We start from the raw sequence: 23251 nt of genomic DNA, 5'->3' as shown, positions 1-23251 counted from the left end.
TGGTCAACATGAACATAGCGGTTTCAGATGTGGGTTTCTATGTTACAAGATCGGTATATTGCACTGTGTGCCCACCACCCAAAGTCAGATTTTCTCCTGTCACCTTGTATTAGGAACCTTTTATCCGCCCACTCCCTTCCCTCTGGCAACCACCACACTGCTGTTTGTGATCATGAGTTTCAGTTTTATATCCCACATATGAGTGAAATCATATGGTTCTTAGGTTTTTCTGACTTATTTTGCTTAGCATAATGTTCTCAAGGTCCATCCATGTTGTTGCAAATGGTGCTGTTTCATCCTTTCTTATGGCTGAGTAGTATTCCATTGTGTATATGTACCGTATCTTTATCCAGTCCTCTATCCTAGGATACTTTGGTTGTTTTCATGTCTTGGCCACTGTGAACAATGCTGCAATAAACATAGGAGTGCGTGTATCTTTGAGAATACATGATTTTGAGTTTTTTGGGTATATACCCAGGAGTGGGATTGCTGGGTCGTATGGTAGCTCTATTCTTAATTTTTTGAAGAATCACCAGACTGCTTTCTATAGTGGTTGTACCAGTCTACATTCCCACCAGCAGTGAATGAGGGTTCCCTTTTTGCCACAACCTCTCCCAACATTTATTATTATTATTATTATTATTATTATTTTTATTTTTAAAATATATTTTATTGATTTTTTACAGAGAGGAAGGGAGAGAGATAGAGAGCTAGAAACATCGATGAGAGAGAAACACCGATCAGCTGCCTCCTGCACATCTCCCACTGGGGATATGCCCGCAACCCAGGCACATGCCCTTGACCGGAATCGAACCCGGGACCCTTCAGTCCGCAGGCCGACGCTCTATCCACTGAGCCAAACCGGTTTCGGCCCAACATTTATTATTGATTGTCTTGTTGTAATGGCCACTCTAACAGGTCAAATTCTCTCTCTCTCTTTTTTTTTTTTTTAATATATTTTTATTGATTTCAGAGAGGAAGGGAGAGGGAGAAAGAGATAGAAACATCAATGATTAGAGAGAATTATTGATCGGTTGCCTCCCGCATGCCCCACACTCGGGATCAAGCCTGCAACTCGGGTATGTGCCCTTGGCCGAATCGAACCTGGGACCCTTCAGTCAGTAGGCTGACGCTCTATCCACTGAGCCAAATAGGCTAGGAACAGTGGTTCTCAACCTTCTGGTCCTTTAAATACAGTTCCTCATGTGACCCAACCATAAAATTATTTTCGTTGCTACTTCATAACTGTAATGTTGCTACTGTTATGAATCGTAATGTAAATATCTGATATGCAGGATAGTCTTAGGCGACCCCTGTGAAAGGGTCGTTCGACTGCCAAAGGGGTGAAACCCACAGGTTAGGACAAATTCTCCTTTAAAAGCCAGTTATTAGGTCCAGCCCATAGGCAAGGGAGGGGATTATGCAAGGCTGTGAACCCCAGAAGGATCAGTGGGATCTTTTAGGGGCTATGTCAGAGCTGCCTTCCACACATTAACATAAGAAATGGCTTTTTAAAATTGAAAGTAACTGATTTTCTGAAATAAAAGTTGGTGGCATTGTTCTAAGTTTTTACAGATTTCTTTAATAAATGATTTAATAGAAGACAGCTGAATTCTCACATCTACTTCTGCATTCAATTTTTGGCAATATGCCATTTTAGTTGAAGTACATGGAGACAGACTGGCCTCACACATATATGTAGTTGGCACAGGGAAGAGTATTTTTAATAGTCTTTTTAGGTAATTGGAAAGTCTTTGATACTACACTGTAACTCAGCAAGTAGTTTTTTTTTCTTTTTCTAAGTAGTAGTTCTTGAAGGTTAGTTGGATCTGAAACCCTATGGAACTTTTTGTATTATTATATTAAAATCTATTGGTCTGTTTTGCATTTTGATTGGATGTTTTTTCTCATGCACCATTTTATCACATTAGTTACTATCACCACTGATCTCATCAGAAAAGTGTTTTGAAGTATTGGGAAGGGTGGTGGCAGATAGTTTTTAAACATTTTTAATTTTGTTTGAAAACTCAATTATTATTATTATTTTTTTGAAAACTCAGTTTTACATTGACAACATCAGCCAGTTGCCTTGAACTAACAGGCTTGCTTCATATAGTCTGGAGGAAATTAGGGCCAAATGGGCAAGTATGAATAAACAACCACTGTTTGTCTTTTTTTTTTAAAATATATTTTATTGATTTTTTACAGAGAGGAAAAGAGAGGGATAGGGAATTAGAAACATCGATCAGCTGCCTCCTGCACACTCCCCACTGGGGATGTGCCTGCAACCAAGGTACATGCCCTTGACTGGAATTGAACCCGGGACCCTCGAGTTTGCAGGCCGACGCTCTATCCACTAAGCCAAACCGGTCAGGGCTCTTTTTTTTTTTTTTAAATATATTTTTATTGATTTCAGAGAGGAAGAGAGAGATAGAAACATCAATGATGAGAGATAATCATTGATTGGCTGCCTCCTGCACACCCCACCCTGGGGATTGAGCCCACAACCCGGGTATGTGCCCTTGGCCCGAATCGAACCCGGGACCCTTCAGTCTGCAGGCTGATGCTCTACTCACTGAGCCAAACCAGCTAGGGCCAACCGCTGTTTGTCTTAAAAAAAACCCAACCCAAAACACAGAAGGTAATCCATGCAAAAAGCTGCCAGTTGGGCTCATAATTCAGAAGCTGCATTAGTGCTTTTCCTTGAGATTGCCATCATTCTTTGGTGTGTGGTAGAAGTGCCTTACGTATACTTTCTGTGTCTTGACACATAATTAGAAAGATGTGTACGCAAGAGCTGAGATTTAATACAAACTGATAATTTTTAATTGCTTCCTCAATGGCATTTTAAATTAAAACTTGCTTTTTCCACATGACTTTTAGTATTAGATTGGTGCCACTGCCTTGATTTGTGCCAAGGAGCCAACAATGTTGCTTCTGCTTTTGCATCACCAGTGCAAGTGTCAACACCAAAAAGACAGATAACATCTCAGTACTGTTATGAACATAATTTTTGCCTTGCAGACCACCTGGAAGGGTTCACAGACCATAGCTTGAGAATCAGTGCCTCCAGGTTTTATCAGAAGTGGGGTTTTCTTTTCCTTGTTTCATCTTTCCCAAGACCATGCTTTCAGAAGAGAATAGGCTTATTTTTTCCTATTCCTAGGACTTGTTGTTAGCAGTGTGGCATCCCAATTATTGACTCAACTGCTTTATCTTGCTAATGGGATAATTCAGTAATCCTAGCAAGCAGAATATTTTCGTTGCTCAGGGTCTGCTGGTCAGCCCTGGCAGATGACCAGAATAAAGGTAGGCTTTATTTGCTAAAGGGTTGAAGAACCTTCTAAACCAAAATATTTTCATCATTATTCTTTTATTATGTGTGGTAAAATACATATCATAAAATTTACCATTTTAACCATTTTTAGGCATACAGTTGAGTGGCATTAAGCACATTAACAGTGTTGTGCAACCATCAGCACACTCCAGAACTTTTTCAACTTCCCAAACTGCAACTATTCCATTTGCCCTGCCCCAGCCCCTGGCAACCACCATTCTATTTTTTCTCTCTGTGAATTTCACTACTTTAGGTATTTCATGTAAGTGGAATCATACAGAGAAAATCATTGATTGGCTGCCTCCTGCACTCCCTCTACTGGAGATTGAGCCTGCAACCAGGGCATGTGCCCTGACTGGGAATTGAAACGTGACCTCCTGGTTCATGAGCCGACACCCAACCACTGAACCAGACTGGCTGGACGACACCATTTTTAATATAGTAAATTCCCATATATGGCTCTGTGTGGTCTGTTTTTGAAGATGGTGCTATATAATTAGGAAGTCTCAAAAAAGTATTTCATGCCTAAAATAAAAGTAAGATCTCACCTTTGGGGCTTTATATTTTGAGATATTAAGAATTTATTGTCTTAAAAAACACCAGAATATAATTACATGCTAGTGCACAGTAATATATCATTTTATCTGTTAAAAATAAAAACCCTTTATTTTTATTTCATTCCTTTGTTCTAACACAGTAAAACAGGCTACTGTTGGCCTACCAGGTTTGGCTCAGTAGATAGAGCATGGACCTGTGGACTGAAGGGTCAAACATTCGATCCCGGTCAAGGGCACATGCCTGGGTTGCAGGCTCGAACACCAGTAAGGGGGGATGCAGGAGGCAGCCGATAAATGATTCTCTCATCATTGATGTTTCTACCTCTCCCTCCCTCTCCCTTCCTCTCTAAAATAAAAAAAGATATGTTTTCTCAAAAAAAAAAAAAGCCCACCCTAACTGGTTAGGCTCAGTGGATAGAGTATCAGCCTGCAGACTGAAAGGTCCCAGGTTCGATTTCGGTCAAGGGCATGTACCTTGGTTGCAGGCACATCCCCAGTTTGGGGTGTGCAGGAGGCAGCTGATCGATGTTTCTAACTCTATCCCTCTCCCTTCCTCTCTGTAAAATATCAATAAAATATATTTTTTAAAAAAGCCAGGCTACTATTTGAGGAGGCATTGAGTTATATAATATAATACATATTTTAATGACTGGTCCAAAATGATTAAAACAGAATTTTGAGATGAATGATTGATAAAGTGTTAGCTGTGTGGAAAACTTTGCTATCCAGAATAATTCTTTGAAAGATTAAAATAGCTTTAGTATATAAACTATTGTAAATGACTCATAAAGCTAAAGTCACTTTTCTAATTTAAAAAGCACATGAACCCAACTCCATCCACCTATTTAAAAAATAAAAAAGCCCATGAAAACGTAATTTTTATAACAGGTTTGTTTGTAAAATTTATATTTGGAAATGTAAAAGCCCCTTAAAATACTGGAAATGTTTAAGAGGGAGGTTCATATTTATAAAACTAAATAAGGCCAATAGCTGGTGTCCTAAAGAGGTATCGTGTATCTTTGCTATCATCAATATTTCCCTGTGCCTTCTGCCCACACTGGGCCACATTGGGCCGGCAAGCATGCATGCAGTCTTGTCCTCACATTCCTGTTTGGTAGTTGAAAACTCTTAGGGTAAATTATTAGAAACATAGGTTTGAAGAGATTTTTAGAGATAATTTAGGGCACAAATAAGTTGTTTTCTTTCTTTTTTTAAAAAAAAACAACACCACCTCAGTGCCTTAAATAATCACTTAAACTTATTTAAAGGTAAATGTACCCTGAATCAATTCTGCCTCACCTCTCTAAATTTGAGTTAATCACTGCTAAAAATTGTAGAGCTTTTCCCATTGTTTTCCTAAGTTCATATTGGTATATCTAGCATGCTATGTATTTTTAGATGTTTTGTAACTGCGTAAGAGATCTTTTTGACTTTGACCTTTCATTTTCCAAGGCCGATGTACGAAGCGAGGAGAGCGGTGCAATGGAGAGAACATAGGCTCTTGAGTTTGACAGCCCTGGCTTTGAATTTTATTGGCTTCTTTTACTGAGTTTAATATGATCTTGGGCAAGTTACCTCACCTTACTAAGTCTCATTTTCCTTATCTGGAAACAATAAGATCTCCCTCTCAGTGGGCTGGGAAAGGTTAAATGGGGTAACAGGGCCCTAGCCAGTTTAGCTCAGTGGCTAGAGCGTTGTCCTGCAGACTGAAAGGGTGCGGGTTTGATTCCTATCAAGGGCACATACCTCGGTTGCAGGCTAGATCCCTGGCTCTGGTCTGGGTGCATGTGGAGGCAACCATTTGATGTGTCTCTCACATTGATGTTTCTCTCTCTCTGTCTCTCCCCCTCCCACTCTCTCTAAAAATCAATGGAAAAATATCCTCTGGTGAGGATTAACCAACAACAAAAAAATGGGGTAACAGGGCTTGCAAGTTCTGAAGGTTCTGGGAACCTTATCTACTTGGTAGGTTTCTTTGGGAACCCAAGGCAAACTAAGGATCTCTCCCCAGGAAAACACATAAATGTACCCAGCTTCCCACCAGCTCCCTCCGAAGAACCACCCCATCCCCCAGCGGCAAGGACTGAGTGATTTTCTGCTCTCAGTATGTGCCTGGCACTGGTTGAAGGCATTCTAGCTCATTTAAGCAGATGGTAGTGGAAATAATTAGGAAGTGGATGTGGGTGTTAGCTTTTGTTTTTTATTTACACAAGTCTTAGAAAAGAACAACCATTGCTAATATTTAAGCTCTTTAAGCAAAATTAGCCAAAGAAATATGGTTCTTTAGCTTTAACACTTATTTGAAAGAGCATAACTGAAAGTTTTAAACTTTAGAATTATTCATCTTTCTCCTTATTCACAGAGTAGGAAAGAAACTTATTTAAATTTTTTTTCTTTTAGGCTTTTAAATCCCATGCAGGCTCAGTTTCAACTGTGTTGATCCAGAAAGCTGTTACAGGTAGTAGATGAATACAGAATATTCATGTTCATTTGTTAAAATTTCTGTAATACTTATTCTTTGTTTCTACAATTAATAGTAGGTAAACTGGTGACTCTCCATTTTGAAAGACTCTCTTCTTCAGTTAAGGAGACATCTTAGGCCCAGCCTGTGTGGCTCAGTTGTTGAGCATCGACCTATGAACCAGGAGGTCACGGTTCGATTCCTGGTCAGGACACATGCCCAGGTTGCGGCTGGATCCCGAGTAGGGGATGCGCAGGGGGCAGCTGATCAATGATTCTCTCTCATCATTGATGTTTCTATCTCTATTTCTCTCTCCCTTCCTCTCTGAAATAAATAAAAATATGTTATAAAAAAAATGAGACATCTTAGCTCCAAGTATTGAGACAGTGGAAGGCAGATGGAGAAATGCATCCTTTGACAGGTGGGTAGTGTCTGGGGTGGGGAGTGTGTTGGGGTTTAGGGTTCTAGTAAACTTGGTTGGGGCTGAATGGTGTGCTCTCTACTGTCTTTCAAGCTACAAGAGCTAAATGCACTGCTCATGACTAGACTGATCAACATAATGAAAGTTTTATAGTTTCGTTTTATGATTTTGCTTAGGAAAAGGTTCACATAGAAATTTAATCTTGAAAGTACTTACTGTTGGTTTCATTTTTATTTTAGATTGGGATTTAAATAAACATTTTTTCCTCTTGTTTTTCCTGATAATAGGTACTGTATTAGAGAACTCTATTCATCTTGGTATGGTATTTAAAAAACAAGAACAAACTGTTATGAAGGTAACTCATGGTCCCTAACTTGACAGGTAAAAGCAGGCATGCCGTGAAGCCCAGTGGACTTCTGCTCTGGCCCCACTCACCCAGTTTCTCTCCATTAATATGTTTCTTTTTTTTTTTTTAAATACATTTTTACTGATTTTTTACAGAGAGGAAGGGAGAGGGATAGAGAGTTAGAAACATCGATGAGAGAGAAACACCGATCATTGCCTCCTCCATGCCCCCTACTGGGGATCACACCTGCAACCAAGGTACATGCCTTATTTATTTTTTTAATATATTTTATTGATTTTTTACAGAGGGGGGGGAGAGGTGCAGAGAGAAACATCAGTGAGAGAACCATCGATCAGTTGTCTCATGCACACTCCCCACCAGGGATGTGCCCGCAGTCACGGTACATGCCCTTTACTGGATTCGAACCTGGGACCCTTTAGTCTGAGGGCCGACGCTCTATCCACTGAGCCAAACTGGCTAGGGCAGGATTACGGTTTTATGGCTAAAGATTACTGAGTTTCTTTTTGAGGTGATGAAGGTGATTTAAAATCGATTGTGGTGATGGTTCACAGCTCTAAACTCTAAAAGCCAGTGAATTGTACACTTTCAGTAGGGTGTACAATTAAATCTCAGTAAAAGTGTTATGAAAAATCACTAAGAGAACTGAAAAACTATAAATTGCCCTAGCTGGATTGGCTCAGCAGATAAGAGTGTCGGCCTGTGGCCGAAACCGGTTTGGCTCAGTGGATAGAGCGTCGGCCTGCGGACTGAAGGGTCCTGGGTTCGGTTCCAGTCAAGGGCATGTACCTTGGTTGTCGGCATATCCCCAGTGGGAGATGTGCAGGAGGCAGCTGATCAATGTTTCTCTCTCATCGATGTTTCTGACTCTCTATCTCTCTCCCTTCCTCTCTGTAAAAAATCAATAAAATATATTTAAAAAAAAAAAAAAGAGTGTCGGCCTGTGGACAGAGGGGTCCTGGGTTTGATTCCGGTCAAGGGCACATGTCCCGGTTGTAGCTCCCTCACCAGTAGGGGGTGTGCAGGAGGCAGCCAATCATGATTCTCTCTCATCATTGATGTTTCTGTCTCTCCCTCTCCCTTCCTCTCTGAAATCAATAAAACAAACAATCAAAAACTATAAATTAACAAGTTTCATTCCTCAGGCAGCTTTCTTATTAAAATTGATCTTAGGATAGGCCTCAGGTTTTCCTTGGTGAAAATTATTTATGCTCCTCATCTTCCAAATTGCTTGCTCATTATATTTGGATATGGTTTTACACCATGCTTTCTGGTGTTATGTGGGGTTTATTATGATTATGCTTCTGAGAAATTCTATTATGTGCTAAGAGTTAAAAAAATCTTCATTTTATTTATCTTTGAATAGACTTTCATCAATATTTAAAGCCAAAATTGTTGTTTTGTAACCCTATTCCTAATACTAATGGTTTTCAAGGCATAGGTTTGAAAATTATTTTTTTTTAATTGAGGAAGATGATATTAATAGTACTCAATTTTTTCACCCTCTGTATTGCTTTTGTGTAAAGGGTCTGTGTTAATATTATGTGCCCAGCTAGTATATAGCAGTTAAATATCTCATATAAAGTAGAGGTAGGAACTAGTAGTTAAATGTATAATGTAGTGTTAAAATGATCACTTTGCATTTGGTTTGAGATTAATACTTTTGAAGTATGTTATTGGGGCATATTAATTGCTTTAAGTTTCTGCAGTAATGAAATTTAACAAAGGACATTTTTTAAAACTTCATTAATTTTTTTTTAAAGTATATTTTATTGATTTTTTTACAGAGAGGAAGGGAGAGGGATAGAGAGTTAGAAACATCGATGAGAGAGAGAGAAACATGGATCAGCTGCCTCCTGCACACCCCCTACTGGGGATGTGCCCGCAACCAAGATGCATGCCCTTGACCAGAATCGAACCTGGGACCCTTCAGTCCGCAGGCCGACGCTAGCCACTGAGCCAAACCGGTTAGGGCAATTTTTAAATAAACTTAATACCTATGGATTACACTTGAGAAACAGTGCTCTATAGAATGCATTACATTTAGAAGTGAAATTAAAAAAAAAAAATCCTCACCGAGAACATACTTAGAGGAAGTGGGTAGGGGAGAGAGAGAAAGAGAGAAACATCGAAGAGAGAGCGATACATTGATTGGTTTGCCTTCCATATGTACCCAAACCCAAAACCCTGTTAGGGAATTGAACCTGCAATCTTTTGGTGCACAAGATGATGGTTAACCAACTGAGCCACTCCGCTAGGCTAAAAGTGAAATTAAAAAATTTTTGAACGAATTAAAGAGTCTTCAATATTACTTTGTAAATTCTGAATTAGGCTTAGAGTGTGGCATCAAACTGTAACTCAAAATAGCCCAGTTCCCCTTAATGCATTAGTTTTGTAAGAAATGAAAGTATTACATGTATAGTATTTTTAAAGTATCATGAAAAACAACACACTTTTCATCTCTCTTCCTAGAGAAAAATATTTCTGCTTTGGTTCTTCATCAATTTTGAATAATAGTAGTATATAAATTACAAAGTTTAAAATAAACCTTATTGAAGTAACACATACATTCAGTAAAGTATACAAAACACAAATGTTTAGGCTTAATGAATTTTCACAAAGTGAGCATCCATGTTGCCCCATCTAGATCAAGACAGAATATTACCAAGCCCTGCAGAAGGCCCTGCCCTCAACAGTAATCAGTATCCTGATTTCCAGCACCATCGGTTGGCTTTGCCAGTTTTTGAACTTTATTAAATGGTTTCCTAGAGCAGCGGTTGCCACCTGGTGGTCGGTGAGGTCTGAAAGGTTGGTGACCGCTAGTTTAAGGAAACCTTTGGAACAGCGGTTGCCAACTGGTGGTCCATGAGGTCCAAAAGGTTGGCGACTCCTGTCCCAGAGTATATGTTCTTGTGACACCTTCCTTGCAACAGTCTGTCTTTGAGACTCATATGTGTTGCTGTATCTTGTAGTAGTTCATTGTCATTGCTGGATGGTCTGAACATGTTAGAATGATCCATTCTTCTGTTGATAGAAATTTGAGTTGATTTCATTTTGGGGTAATTACAAATAGTGTTGCTCTAGACCAGTGGTTCTCAACCTTCTGGCCCTTTAAATACAGTTCCTCATGTTGTGACCCAACCATAAAATTATTTTCGTTGCTGCTTCATAACTGTAATGTTGCTACTGTTATGAATCGTAATGTAAATATCTGATATGCAGGATGGTCCTAGGCGACCCCTGTGAAAGGGTCGTTCGATCGCCAAAGGGGTCATGACCCACAGGCTGAGAACCACTGCTCTAGACATTTCTTGGCCTTTGGTTGCACATATGTACACACTTGGGTAAAATCCTAGGACTAGAATTAACTATGTTGGTAGGTATCCATATTGCTAAAGAATTTTTCAAAGCTGTACCAACTTGTTCTTTCAAAAGCACAGTACTTTGATTTGTCAACATCTATATATATCTATATATATAATCTATATAATAAAAGGCTAATATGCAAATCAACCGAATGGTGGAATGACCAGTTGCTATGATGCACACTGACCACCAGGGGCAGATGCTTGACACAGGAGCTGCCCCCTGGTGGTCCATGCACTCCCACAGGGGGAGCACTGCTCAGCCAGGAGCCAGGCTTGCCTCATGGCAGTCAGACATCCCCCAAGGACTCCCGGACTGTGAGAGGGCGCAGGCCAGACTGAGGGGACCCCCCCCACCCTTGCAAATGCATGAATTTCGTGCACCAGGCCTCTAGTATATATATTAAAGGCTAATATGCTAAGTGTCTGACCATCCGACGGGTCGCTGTGACACGCACTGACCACCAGGGAGCAGACGCTCAACACAGGAGCTGCTGAGCTGCAGTGACTTGGCAGCAGTGATTCTTGGGTGATGGACCCTGAAACCAGAGAGGAGGGAGCCTGATTCCTCGCGGGGCTGCGCAATTCCACCTTTGGCCGTGGGTTATGTTGTTGCTGGGGCACTGTTGGCCCTGAATCTGGTTTACTGCACACTTGCATTTGCAGTCCACACCCTGTGTGACAGCAACTTTGCAGAGTGCCCTCTGGCACTCCGGGACCCCTCGGGGGATATTGGAGAGCCGGTTTTGGCTGGATCCCCGCAGGCCAGGCTGAAGGACCCCACCTGCCGGAGGGACCCTGCTTATTCTGCAGATGTCCTTTGAGCCACAGCACCACCCCAGTTGTGGTCGGCCAGGGAAGGACCGTGGGAGGTTGGCTCCAGCGCGTGTCTGGCCCGACACCATGCCCCACCGGCCACCTTCTAATTAATTTCCTTTCAGTGTGCACGAATCCGTGCACCGGGTCACTAGTTAGACTATAAAAGATAAGGGTTTAGGTCCCTTAACCTCTCTATTCCCTGCTTTGATATTTGAAATTATTTTTAGTTATTCAGTTGGATATTATTATAACGACATAATCTGTTCTAGTAACTTTGGAAAGGAGCTTTTGTTCATTTGTGATAAGAGAAAGATATTAGACATCCCCTGATTCGATTATTTAAAAACCGAAAAAGCTCTCTTTCACACAGAGAGGAAATCGTACAGAATTTAAATTTGTGCCACATCATATGAACAAGCAATGTGAACAAGCAATGTTAATGAGGAGAGGGAAACCCATAAATAAATGATAAAATTATTGATTTTTAGAATAAAATGCTACAATAAAGCCATCTCTCCATTGCCTACTAGCTATATTGGAGTAGGCATACCTGCTTAAAACATTATACTCAAAATTTTGTGGCTTAACATGGGAGAACTTTATTTTCTTGCTCCTGTAATAGTGGTTTTGGTGTGGACAATTTGTGGCTTTTGTGTCTGGCTTCTTTTATACAGCATAATTCTTTCAACTTCATCCATGCAAACTTGTACTTTAATAACAGTGGTGTGGGTGTTTTTTATAAGAAGGGTGACTTATATGTACATGGGATTTAGGGGCCTAGGCTGATTTCATCCTGTGGCTCTGCCATCTCGTAGGATCTTGAAGACCTCTGCATTCAGCCACACTGGGGAAGAGGTGATGGAGAAAGAACATGTGCTTCTAAGAATAAAAATCTTGTTGCAGAAGGGACAGTCATCACTTGGGCTCACATTCCATTGGTGGGAACTTCACATGGGAGTCCCACCTAGATGTAAGGGACTGGGAGACGTAGTCTTTAGCTGAGCACTGGTCCAGCAGTACCAGCTCCTCAGGATACTGGAGGAGCATGGGGTTTTTGCTGGACCTAGTGAGCCATCTCTTCTGTACCATTTCCTTGAGGATAAGACCAGAATAATTTTTTTGAGGTAAAATTAGAATATAACATGTTTCAGGTGTGCAACATTGTAATTTGTCATCTATGTACACTACAAAACAAAGTGATCCCCACCAAAAATCTACCATCAAGACCAGAATAACTTGTGTTCATTAACTTGGTATAATTTGTGAAGGTGCTAATTAAGCAGTGGAGATTTTATAGGGAAATAAGTTTAGATTTACAACTAAATGGCATGTCTTGCTTTCTTTGGTACCACTTAGGTGTGTGATTTTTTTTTAACTTTACTTTTTTACACTTTACAGTTAGGTCACCTTTCAGTGAAACTTAGAAACTACCTACAATATTTACATCAATTTTACAAACCACTAAGAAAGAAAAAAGCTGTCAACTTACGGTGTGCTATTGGTAGTAAACGTTGATTACATTTGATTTAACCCCCTTTTCATCTTTTTTGCTCCCTTCCTTCTAGTTTGTGATTGGTGCAATGGAAGAAGCTGGAATGTGCGGGCTAGGGGTGAAAACGGATGTATTGCGTACTTCTCAATCAAATGATATTCTTCAACATCAAGATTCAAATTGTGGTGGAATAAGTAACAAGCATTCACTGGAAGAGGCTGAAGGCAGTGACTTTATAACAAAAAACAGAAGTTTGGTGAACCCAGCCTACTGCACACACGAGTCAAGAGAGGAAATTCCTGGGCGAGAAGCTAGAACAGAGCCCCCTGATGGTCAGCAAGATTCAGAGTGCAACAGGAACAAAGAAAAAACCTTAGGTAATAATCTCTGCTTAGTGGTTGGATGTCACACGCAGCTCCTTTATTTTATATTTCCTGCCACACAGGTGATTATGAACATGACCTGTAGTGGCCAGTATTAAGGTGGATGTTTAGCGACTGTTGTCTTCAGTGGGGTCTGTCTGCCTGTCTGCTGCAGTTCTGTGCAGGAGGCAAAGATAGAGTAGGAAGTTCTCTCTAAATAAGCAATAAATGGTTTTTGTGAAAAAATTTGGGGCCAATTTAAAGGAATTAATATTCAACTTGTTTTTATCTTTAATATGGTGTGACCAAAATTTACTCTGAAAACTATATATTTATTTGATCACTTTATTTAAAAACTAGTCACAACAATTTAGAGATGACATAATGTTATCTGCAGTTCTGAAAGTGGGTTAAGGCTGGCTTTCAAGGGTATGTTTTCTTTTTGCTGTTATGTTTGAGATTTAGGACTAAGAATATGATACACTGAATCTCGTTATGAAATCTGAAATCCCCTTTTATTTTAGTCTTACTGGTTACCTGTAAGTTTTTTAAACTTATCATACCTAAAATTAACAGTGTTTAATTTGTGTGGTTTTCTATATGCTAAATTAGAATTATCCTTCGTATTAAGTCCATTTTCTGCTACATTGGAATCCTTAAAAATTTATGGAAATATAATAAAAAATAATTTTAATTCCTTGCAAACAAGACATATTTCTTCAAAAAGTCAGCAGCCTCAATTATATGCGTAACAGCAGATGGAGTCTTAAAAAGTTATACATAACATTACCATGTGATTATTCATAATAGCCCCAAAGTCAAAACAGCTATCATCCATCATCTCATACAGTAGAATATTATCCTATATAATAAAAGAGAAACATGTAAATTGGCCATCCCTCTGCTATGCTTACCAGCCAATCAGGAGTGAGTATGCAAATTAACATGACAAAGATGGCGGGCCTGTGGGCAGCGCATATGTGCACAGGCGCTGAGCGGCTGGGGGCAGGTGTCTTGCCCCGCCCTGGCCACTCCGGGCTGGTGGGCAGCCCACGCTCTGGGCCTGTAGGCAGCGCGTGCGGAGAGCCTCTGAGCTGGGGAGGCAGGCTGGCAGAGGGCGGCCTGTACTCCCCACATGGCAGCGGGGGCAGCCGTGAGCGCAACAAGCGGAGCCTAGCTGAAGTAGCGCCTGCAGGCCATCAACACCAAGAAGTGGCTGTGCAAGTCCCGCCTCCTAGCCCAGAAGGTGCGTGATCGCCGGGACAGCCACTGTGGCGGGCCAAATTGACGTCCTCCTGGCTGTGCCACGGGGGTTAGCCGATCTGCGAAGCCACAGGCCTCCGGTGCGCACATCCTCTCCTCCCCCCCCCTGGCGTGCGAATGTCCCCCAGCATGCTGTCACCCTAGCATGCCTGCAACAGTCCTGGACCAAGGCACGCACAAGTTCCCTCCGCCGCACTTCCATCAACCCCAGCATGCCTACGTCCCCCACAGGACATGCGCATGTCTTTTGGAGTGTCTGGGTGTTCTGGGTGTTGAGGGTGGGCGCCTCTGAGATGACAGTGAGAGGGCGGAGTGGTGATGCCCTGTTCCTGCAGAGGCCAGTGCAGCGACGAGATCACCTCTGTGGGACTAATGCAAGTGCTGAGGTGGGAGCAGGTGCAGACAGACACAGCTGGTGGGCGCAGGCGGCCCTTGCTGAGGTGCCTTTGGTCAGCGTTCAAGATCAGGAACCCAGAGGAGGCAAGGAGTTCTGTCCTCTCAGTGAAATGATGGGATAGTCAGGGCAACTGCAGAGGAGGAATGTGCACTTTGGATGCCAGCACCCATGAACAAAGGCTGCCCTGACTCGGCCTCGCTTGCTTGGGGCCTAGCGCACTCCTGCTGGGCAGTGGGTGACAGGATGTGCTTTTCCGAGTTAATGAGAGAAAACATTGATTCTCCTGCTGCCCATGAAGGTGGAAAGTGGAGTGGGAGACATGCGGGAAGTGAGCGAGATTCCCTGTCTGGGGGTTCCAAATCCTCTGTTGGTTCCTTTCACTGCTGACTAGAGATATATAGGATGTCCCCCCAAAATGTATACACACTTTGAATACCTACTAATTCCAATGGGTTTAAGCATGAAAAGAAAGAAACAACAATGGAGCTGTCATCTGTTAAAAGTGTGGGCACAAACCCTCAGTCGGACATTCCCTGAGGGGTCCCGGATTGGAGAGGGTGCAGGCCAGACTGAGGGGCCCCCTTCCCCCTGCTCCCCGCCCCATGTACAAAATTCGTGCACCATGCCTCTAGTTCAGCAATAAAAAGGAATGGTCCAGCTGGCATGACTCATTGCTTGAGCATCTACCTATGAACTAGGAAGTCACGGTTCAATTCCTGGTCAGGGCACATGCCTGGATTATGGGCTTGATCCCTAGTGTGGAGCGTGCAGGAGGCAAGCTGATCAGTGATGCTCTCTCATCATTGATGTTTCTCTCTTCTTCTCCCTTTCTCTCTGAAATCAATAAAAATATATTAAAAAAATAAAACATTATAAATGCCACTTGTCCTCTTGTATCTCAGCCACCTGCTTCTTTCTCTCTGCTGAAATCTTTAAATATTATTGTTAAGCTCTTTTTCCCAAGGGAAGAGCTATCTTGACATCTTTTTATTTACATTGAACTTGGTTAACACAATATGCTTCCTAAATCATTCAGATGTTATTTAAATTGTGCATTAGGAAAAGACGTGTCACAAGTGAGTGTGTATCTTAGGCAGAGAGGACCAACTGAAATTCCCTTTGAACTTGCTTCTATATTTGTACTTGGTTAGGAGAAAGTTTTTAAAAATATTCTGCCCTTTGTAACTTGCCCTTTGTCTTAAGTTGGACATCATTGGGTAGGCAGGGGAATTTTTAAGCCTTCAGCAAGAGTTCTTACAAATAGCTGTGCTAGAGAGTGAAGAAATTAGGGGTGTGGGTGTGGAAGGGGTGCCTATCAATCTCGAATTTAAAAATAGCTTTCTTAATTTAGCTGGTAAATCTCTTATTTCTAATTATAGGCATAAATTATTTTACTCTGGGTGTCAGAACATAGGAAGTGCTGTGTAGAATTTGCAGGTTAGATTAGATCTCATCTTTTTCCAGGACTTATTTCTTATCTTGTTAATCATCAGGTAAAGAAGTTTTATTATTGATGCAAGCCCTAAACACCCTTTCAACTCCAGAAGAGAAGCTGGCAGCTCTCTGTAAGAAATATGCTGATCTTGTGAGTATTAAATCAAGGGGTTGAGGACCATATAAAATATAGCAAAATGGATATGTGCTTGATAAGTTTTTTTAAAATATATTTTTATTGCTTTCAGAGAGGAAGGGAGAGGGAAATAGAGATAGAAACATAAATGATGAGAAAGAATCATTGATCAGCTGCCTCCTGCACGCTCCACAATGGGGATCTAGCCTGCAACCCAGGCATATGCCCTGACCAGGAATTGAACTGTGACCTCCTGGTTCATAGGTCAACGCTCAACCACTGAGCCATGTTGACTGGGCTGTGATTTTGATGTAGCTTTAAATGCTAAATTAGGTTTTATTCTAAAATTGAAGAGGAGAATCTGATTTCTTGGGGCTTTTTTTTATTGCTGGTATGACAATTTTATAATGTCATTTTATAATGAGTTTTTGTAAAACTCAGTTCGGAGTATGTCTAAGTCAGTATTTTCATTCCTGGATCATGCTTTTCATCATTTGGGCTATAATGGTTCCTATATTTAACTTTTCCCAAGGGAATTTTAGAGTTAAAGGTTTTAGCCATTGTGATTGAGATTGTGAGTTGGATGAAATAGTCTACTAAAACAATACTGTATCTCGGGAAATTTTTATTTACCATATACTGTGTGCCAAGCATTCCTTTTTCCCAGTTTCCTCCAAAGAAATTGACCTTATTTGTTCTGGGCCTATGTTATTTCAAGTAGCATTAATTCTCTTTTTAAAATTAAGAAAGCAGCCTCAATATGGAAATACTGCCATTCTTTTTGAACTAAATCATGGAAACATCATAGAATCCTTTGAAGTAAGGGTTTTGAAAGGCTTTTAGAATTCTAATATAAATGTTAAAATTAGCGCCTTTTATGAAATACTTAACGTGAATCATCATTGACAATTTATATGTATTTTCATCTGTTAAGTTTTTTAAAAAATATGTTTTTATTGATTTTTAGAGAAAGAGGAAAGGAGAGGGTTAGAGAGATAGAAACATTAATGAGAGAGGAACGTCATTCTTTGGCTGCCTCCTGCATGCACCCCTACTGGGGATTGATCCCACAACCTGGGCATATCCCCTGACCGGGAATTGAACTGGCGACCTCTTGGTTCCTGGATCAACATTGTACTGCTGAGCCACACCGGTGGGGCTTCATCTTTTGTTAAAGCAGTTATTCTATATCATAAATACTACTTTTTGTCAATGACCAGATCATACTAAGTTTTGGAGAAGGATGTGCATCTACTTGATCTACTTAAATTATTGATGGGAAAAGAAATTTGCCAGCCACTCTGGCAAACAGTTTGGTATAGTAATGTGAAATAGAACATTAGAAATCATTGCCTAGCAACCCCACTTCTAGGTTTGCACCCAAGAGAAATTGTTGCATGTGTACGAAGAAGCATATCAGAATGTTCAGATCATTGTGAGTAATAAAACCTGGAAGCAACCCAAATGCTCAGTGATAAATGAATGGGTCAATACAGTGTGTTGTGTGTTTTGTATTTTTTAAAAAGTGTAATATTATGCAACCTGTTGGCTGAATCTGGTGAGGCCTGTTTTTTGTACTAAGCTAAGAATGGTTTTTACATTTTTAAAGTGTTGTTTAGAAAAAGAGGATGACACAACAGATATCCTAAGAGACCTGCAAAGCCTAAAATATTTACCTTCTGGATATATATAAAGTTTGCTGTTCGCTGGTCTATGTATTATTACATGTGAATAATCTGGATGGCTCCTAGCAATATAATCTACAGCTGTGCTGTCCAAAACAGCCAATAGTCACATGTGGCTATTTAAGCTTATATTAATTTAAATGAAAGAAAATAAAAAATTTTGTTCCTCAGTTGCAGTAGCCACAATAAAGTCAAAACAACTAAAACCAAAATGATTTCTTTTAGGACCACACACAGATGACATAAAAGAAAGAGGCGAGCAAAGGAGTAGTGAACCCAAGATTCAGAATTGTGGTTACCTTGAGGCTGGGAAGGCTGGGGGACTTCCATTCCTCAATGGAGTTACAGATGGTGTCTGCAGAACTTGCAGCCTCTTGGAGTTGTGCCACAGAGAGATTACTTTACAAAAGTATTACTTTTCCAGCAGGAATTTCCATAAAGGCGTTTTTAATAGCTGTAGGTGCACATTGCCAGTAAGGATGCTTGGTATGTTTTGATAGGCCACAAGGTGTCACTCTTGTTTCTGAAATCATGACAGCATCATTTGCTTCAGTGAAAGGTCAGTAAGGCTGCCATCTTATCAATTAGTGTTGATATAACTTTGAAATAGAATCATTTGCTCCAAATTGCAAATTCCAATGATCCTCCCTCACTCACAAAGAGCCCTGAGCACAGCTTATTAAGTTCTAATTTAGAGAGCTGTTTCATTCAAGTAGCCTAAGTGTGCTTTCAGAAAAGTAAAACTTGATGGTGTTGATTCCTGAAAAGTTTTCCTCAAACATCATATTTTTCTTTTCAGTAAGAAAGTAAAGAGATTAAGATTTTTTCCCTGCCCTAGATTGTTTGCTTACTTTCCTGTCACAACTGGAAAAGAGAAGGTTGGCAAAGTAGAGTGGCATGAACTAATTGAAAATGAAATATTCCATTATAATATTTGGATATGGAAAATGTGTTCATAGCTCTTACTGTAATTCTTCCATCCATAACTCAAAGGTTTTCAGTGTACTTCCTAAATGTAAAGTGCTTATTATTTTAGCTGGAGGAGAGCAGGAATGTTCAGAAGCAAATGAAGATTCTGCAGAAGAAACAAGCCCAGATTGTGAAAGAGAAAGTTCATTTGCAGAGTGAGCACAGTAAGGCTATCTTGGCAAGAAGCAAACTAGAGTCTCTCTGCAGGGAACTGCAGCGTCACAATAAGACGTTAAAGGTTAGTTGGTTCTTTGTTCTGTTTTTCAGGTGGGACTAACTCAGTTTTTTTATAGTCAGCGTGTACCTATCCTATATAATAAAAGGGTAATATGCAAATCGACCAAATGGCGGAATGACTTCAATACAGGAGCTGTCCCTGGTGGTCAGTGCCCTTTCACAGGGGGAGCACCACTTAGCCACAAGCCAGGCTGACAGCTGGCGAGTGCAGTGGCCCACTTCCACGGCACAGCGCTAAGGATGTCCGGCTGAGCCTAAGCCATCATTTGGACTTCCCTCAAGGGCACAGGCTGCGAAAGGATGCAGGCTGGGCTGAGGGACCCCCACCCCCACCCCAGTGCACGAATTGTCATGCACCAGGCCTCTAGTTTAAAATAATAAGTCCTGTGTCTACTTGGAAACAGCTACCATCTTTCTATTTTGCTTGATCTGATGCTTAGGGTCCCTCATAGGTGCTCATGGGGTTCTAGATGAGATAGGTATTTTGAGCAAGCTCTCCTGCTTGGAGCTATGGCTTAGGAAGCTCAAAGTTGCCAGTTTTCTGCTGAGCACTGATGTAGTTCATTACCACGTGTGAGAATCTGACATGCGATGAGAACCAAGTGGGAACAGACTAGAGCAGGGGTGGGCAAACTTTTTGACTCGAGGGCCACAATGGGTTCTTAAACTGGACCGGAGGGCCGGAACAAAAGCATGGATGGAGTGTTTGTGTGAACTAATATAAATTCAAAGTAAACATCATTACATAAAAGGGTACGGTCTTTTTTTTTTTTTTTTAGTTTTATTCATTTCAAACGGCCGGATCCGGCCCACGGGCCGTAGTTTGCCCACGGCTGGACTAGAGGCAGAATGAGCCTGGGAAGGGAAAGCACATGCTGAGCCCCCCCCGCCCCCCCTTTGGGCTGTTACTCAGCTGCCTTGCCAAGCTGCCTTTGCCCATGCCAGATACCCAGTTCCTGAGTACTTTTAGAAGAGCACTTGGCCGATTATAAAGGAAGAGGGAGCAGGCACCCAAAGATTAATTGGTACCAACAGTGGAAGAAGGAAAAAGAGCAGAGACACAGGGCAGGTCCTTCCTCTTGCAGAGTTCAGTTTGATTTTCACTGAGCAGAATCTCCTCAGACTTCCCCACCACAGCACACCCCCAAGGCCTAGAATACAGGAGCACTCAGGAGATGGATCTGCGCCTGATGTGGGAGCATATGGTTTTTTCTTTGCTTTCGAACCTTTGGATTTAGATGTTAATTAAAATAGGTGGTATTTTTTCCCCCCATAGCAAATCAGTATTTTGTTTGGACTGTTATTTGTTTAGACATGTATTAGTCTTTTAATACATGTATCCTAGCAAGAGTTGGAAATAGGCTTTTTAAGATACAGATTCCATTTGTCCTCTTGCCCCTAGAAAGTAGAAGGTATATCCTAAGAAGGGATCTCTCTCTTGGGGCTACTTTAAGATGCTGCCTTGTGGAACCAGTGAGGGGGGTACTTGTGAACATAGATGGAGGAAGCTGGCTGGGTGGACAAGCTCCTTACTTGTCGAACAGTACAGTGTATTTCAGATGGTCACATGGTACTTATTATAGCAGGGCAGTTTGCATCTCTCCCATTGTTCCAACTACTTAGGAAAAGCTGCTTGCTTTTAAATGATAGCCTTCTGGTTGTAACTAAAGGGAAGGAATTAGAGTTCAGAAGCATCACTTCAGGGCAGCAGTAAATGAACCCATGTAGCAGCAGCTTTTGTGAGCACGTTATTCATAGGTCTATACCATTAACCAATTATTTTCCATAATCAGGAAGAAAATGTGCAGCAGGCCCGAGAGGAGGAAGAAAGACGTAAAGAAGCAACCGCACACTTCCAAATTACTTTAAATGAAATCCAAGCACAGCTGGAACAGCATGACATACACAATGCCAGACTCCGCCAGGAGAACATTGAATTGGGAGAGAAGCTGAAGAAGCTCATCGAACAGTACTCGATGAGGGAGGAGGTAAAGCCGTTTTGTTTGTTTCAACAGCTTCTCATTAGCAACTCCTTTTCACCATTCACTACTAAACATGTAAAACTTGTCACTTGGTGTTGTACAACTTTTGTGTATGCATAGTGGAAGTCGGGCCTCTTTTTTTTTTTAATTTATTTTTATTGATTTCAGAGAGGAAAGGAGAGTGATAGATAGAAACATCAATGAGAGAGAAACAGTGATTGGCTGCCTTCTGCATGCCACCCTACTGGGGATCAGAGCCTGCAACTTGGGCATGTTCCCTGACCAGGAATCAAACCATGACTTATTGGTTCATGGGTTGATGCTCAACTACTGAGCCACATCGGCTGGGCATGTTTTTGTCTTGGTGTGTTTGTTTTTTTTTAATATGTTTTTATTGATTTCAGAGAAAGGAAGGGAGAGAGAGAGAGCGATACATCAATGATGAGAGAGAATCATTGATTGGCTGCTTCTTGCATGCCCATCCTGGGGATCAAGCCCACAACCCTGGCATGTGCCTTGACTGGGAATCAAACTGGCAACCTCTTGGTGCATGTGTTCAACACTCAACCACTGAGGCACACAGACCTGGAATCGGTATTAGGGGTTTTATTTATTTTATTTATTTTTAATTTATTTTTAAAATATGTTTTTATTGATTTCCTAGAGGAAGGGAAAGGGATGTAAACATTGATGATGAGAGAGAATCATTGATCGGCTGCCTCCTGCATGCCCTCCCTACTGGGGATCAGAGCCTGCAACCTGGGCATGTGCCCTGACCAGGAATCGAACCATGACCTCCTGGTTCATGGGTAGATGCTCAACCACTGAGCCACACCAGCCAGGCCATTGGTTGATTTCTTGCATGTGCCCTGACTGAGGATCGGACCCACAACCTTAGTTTATTGGGATGACCCTTTAACCAACTGAGCTACTGTGCCAGGGCCTCCCCCGCCTTTTAAGTTAATAAAATATTGTGCTTTTATCTGTGTTGTATTCCTTACATAAAAAGATTTAAATGATTGATTAAAATTAAAAAAAAAAGATTGTGGCATCTGCTCTGGGTTACTGTATCCAGTTTATAAGACAAACTTTAGATTATATTAATTTAGAATTTTACATATAGCCCTTCAAAAACTTAGTTTCTAAAATCATTTTATTTTAATCACTCATCACTTTTTACTTTTTATTATGGACAATTGCAGACTTAAACAAAAGAAGAGAGAAAATATGTCACCTGGATTCAGTAGATGAAACCATAGTTTCAGCTATATTCCTGTCACCTTCCCCTGGGTTATTTTGTTCTTTTTTGTTTGTTTGTTTACTTTTTTTCTTTGTCTCCTGGGTTATTTTGAAGCAAATCCAAGGTGCCATATTATTCCATTCATATATATTTGAAAAGATATTTCAAAAAAATAAGGATCCTTTTTTAAGTTTACCCACAATACCATTTTCACAACTAAAAATTAACGATAATTACTTAATGTTAAATGTGTAGTCATTGTCCACATTTTTCTGGTTCTCTCCCCTTTTATAAATTAAAAAAAAATTATTATTTTAATCCTCACCTGAGGATATGATTTTTTATTTTAGAGAGAGAAAGAGAGAGAAACATTGATGTGAGAGAGAAAAACATTGATTGATTGTTTGCCTCTTGTATGTTCCCCAACTGGGACTGGACCCACAAGGTAAGTATTTGCCCTGACTGGGAATTGAACTTGTGACCTTTCAGTGCACAGTATGGCGTTCTAACCACTGAGCAACACCAGCCAGGGCTCTCCCCTTTTTATTTATTTTTTTAAATTATATTTTAATTGATTTTTTACAGAGAGGAAGGGAGAGGGATAGAGAGTTAGAAACATCGATCAGCTCCCTCCTGCACACTCCCCACGGGGGATGTGCCCGCAACCAAGGTACATGCCCCTGTCCAGAATCGAACCCGGGACCCTTGAGTCCGCAGGCTGACGCTATAT

General features: G+C 41.0%; 1 protein-coding gene across 12 annotated transcripts in view; it reads left to right on the top strand.

Annotated features, from left to right (window-relative positions):
- TXLNG (taxilin gamma) overlaps positions 1–23251 on the top strand; it is a 53223-nt gene that overhangs the window by 8976 nt on the left and 20996 nt on the right. For 10 of the 12 annotated variants that reach the window (XM_036306125.1, XM_036306124.1, XM_036306123.1 and 7 more), the window contains 4 exons: positions 12890–13193; positions 16332–16423; positions 19130–19300; positions 21093–21287. In XM_036306125.1, the coding sequence (XP_036162018.1) occupies positions 12890–13193; positions 16332–16423; positions 19130–19300; positions 21093–21287 (762 nt within the window). Of the gene's footprint in view, positions 1–5775; positions 6353–6374; positions 6777–7063; positions 7132–12889; positions 13194–16331; positions 16424–19129; positions 19301–21092; positions 21288–23251 lie in introns of those variants that run through there. The other 2 variants (XM_036306114.1, XM_036306121.1) reach the window with 2 other exon arrangements.

Source organism: Myotis myotis, unplaced genomic scaffold, assembly GCF_014108235.1.
Source record: "Myotis myotis isolate mMyoMyo1 unplaced genomic scaffold, mMyoMyo1.p scaffold_m19_p_4, whole genome shotgun sequence".
NCBI lineage: Eukaryota > Metazoa > Chordata > Mammalia > Chiroptera > Vespertilionidae > Myotis > Myotis myotis.
The sequence above is the reverse complement of the archived record's forward strand: the minus strand, read 5'-3'. Positions and strand labels throughout refer to the sequence as shown.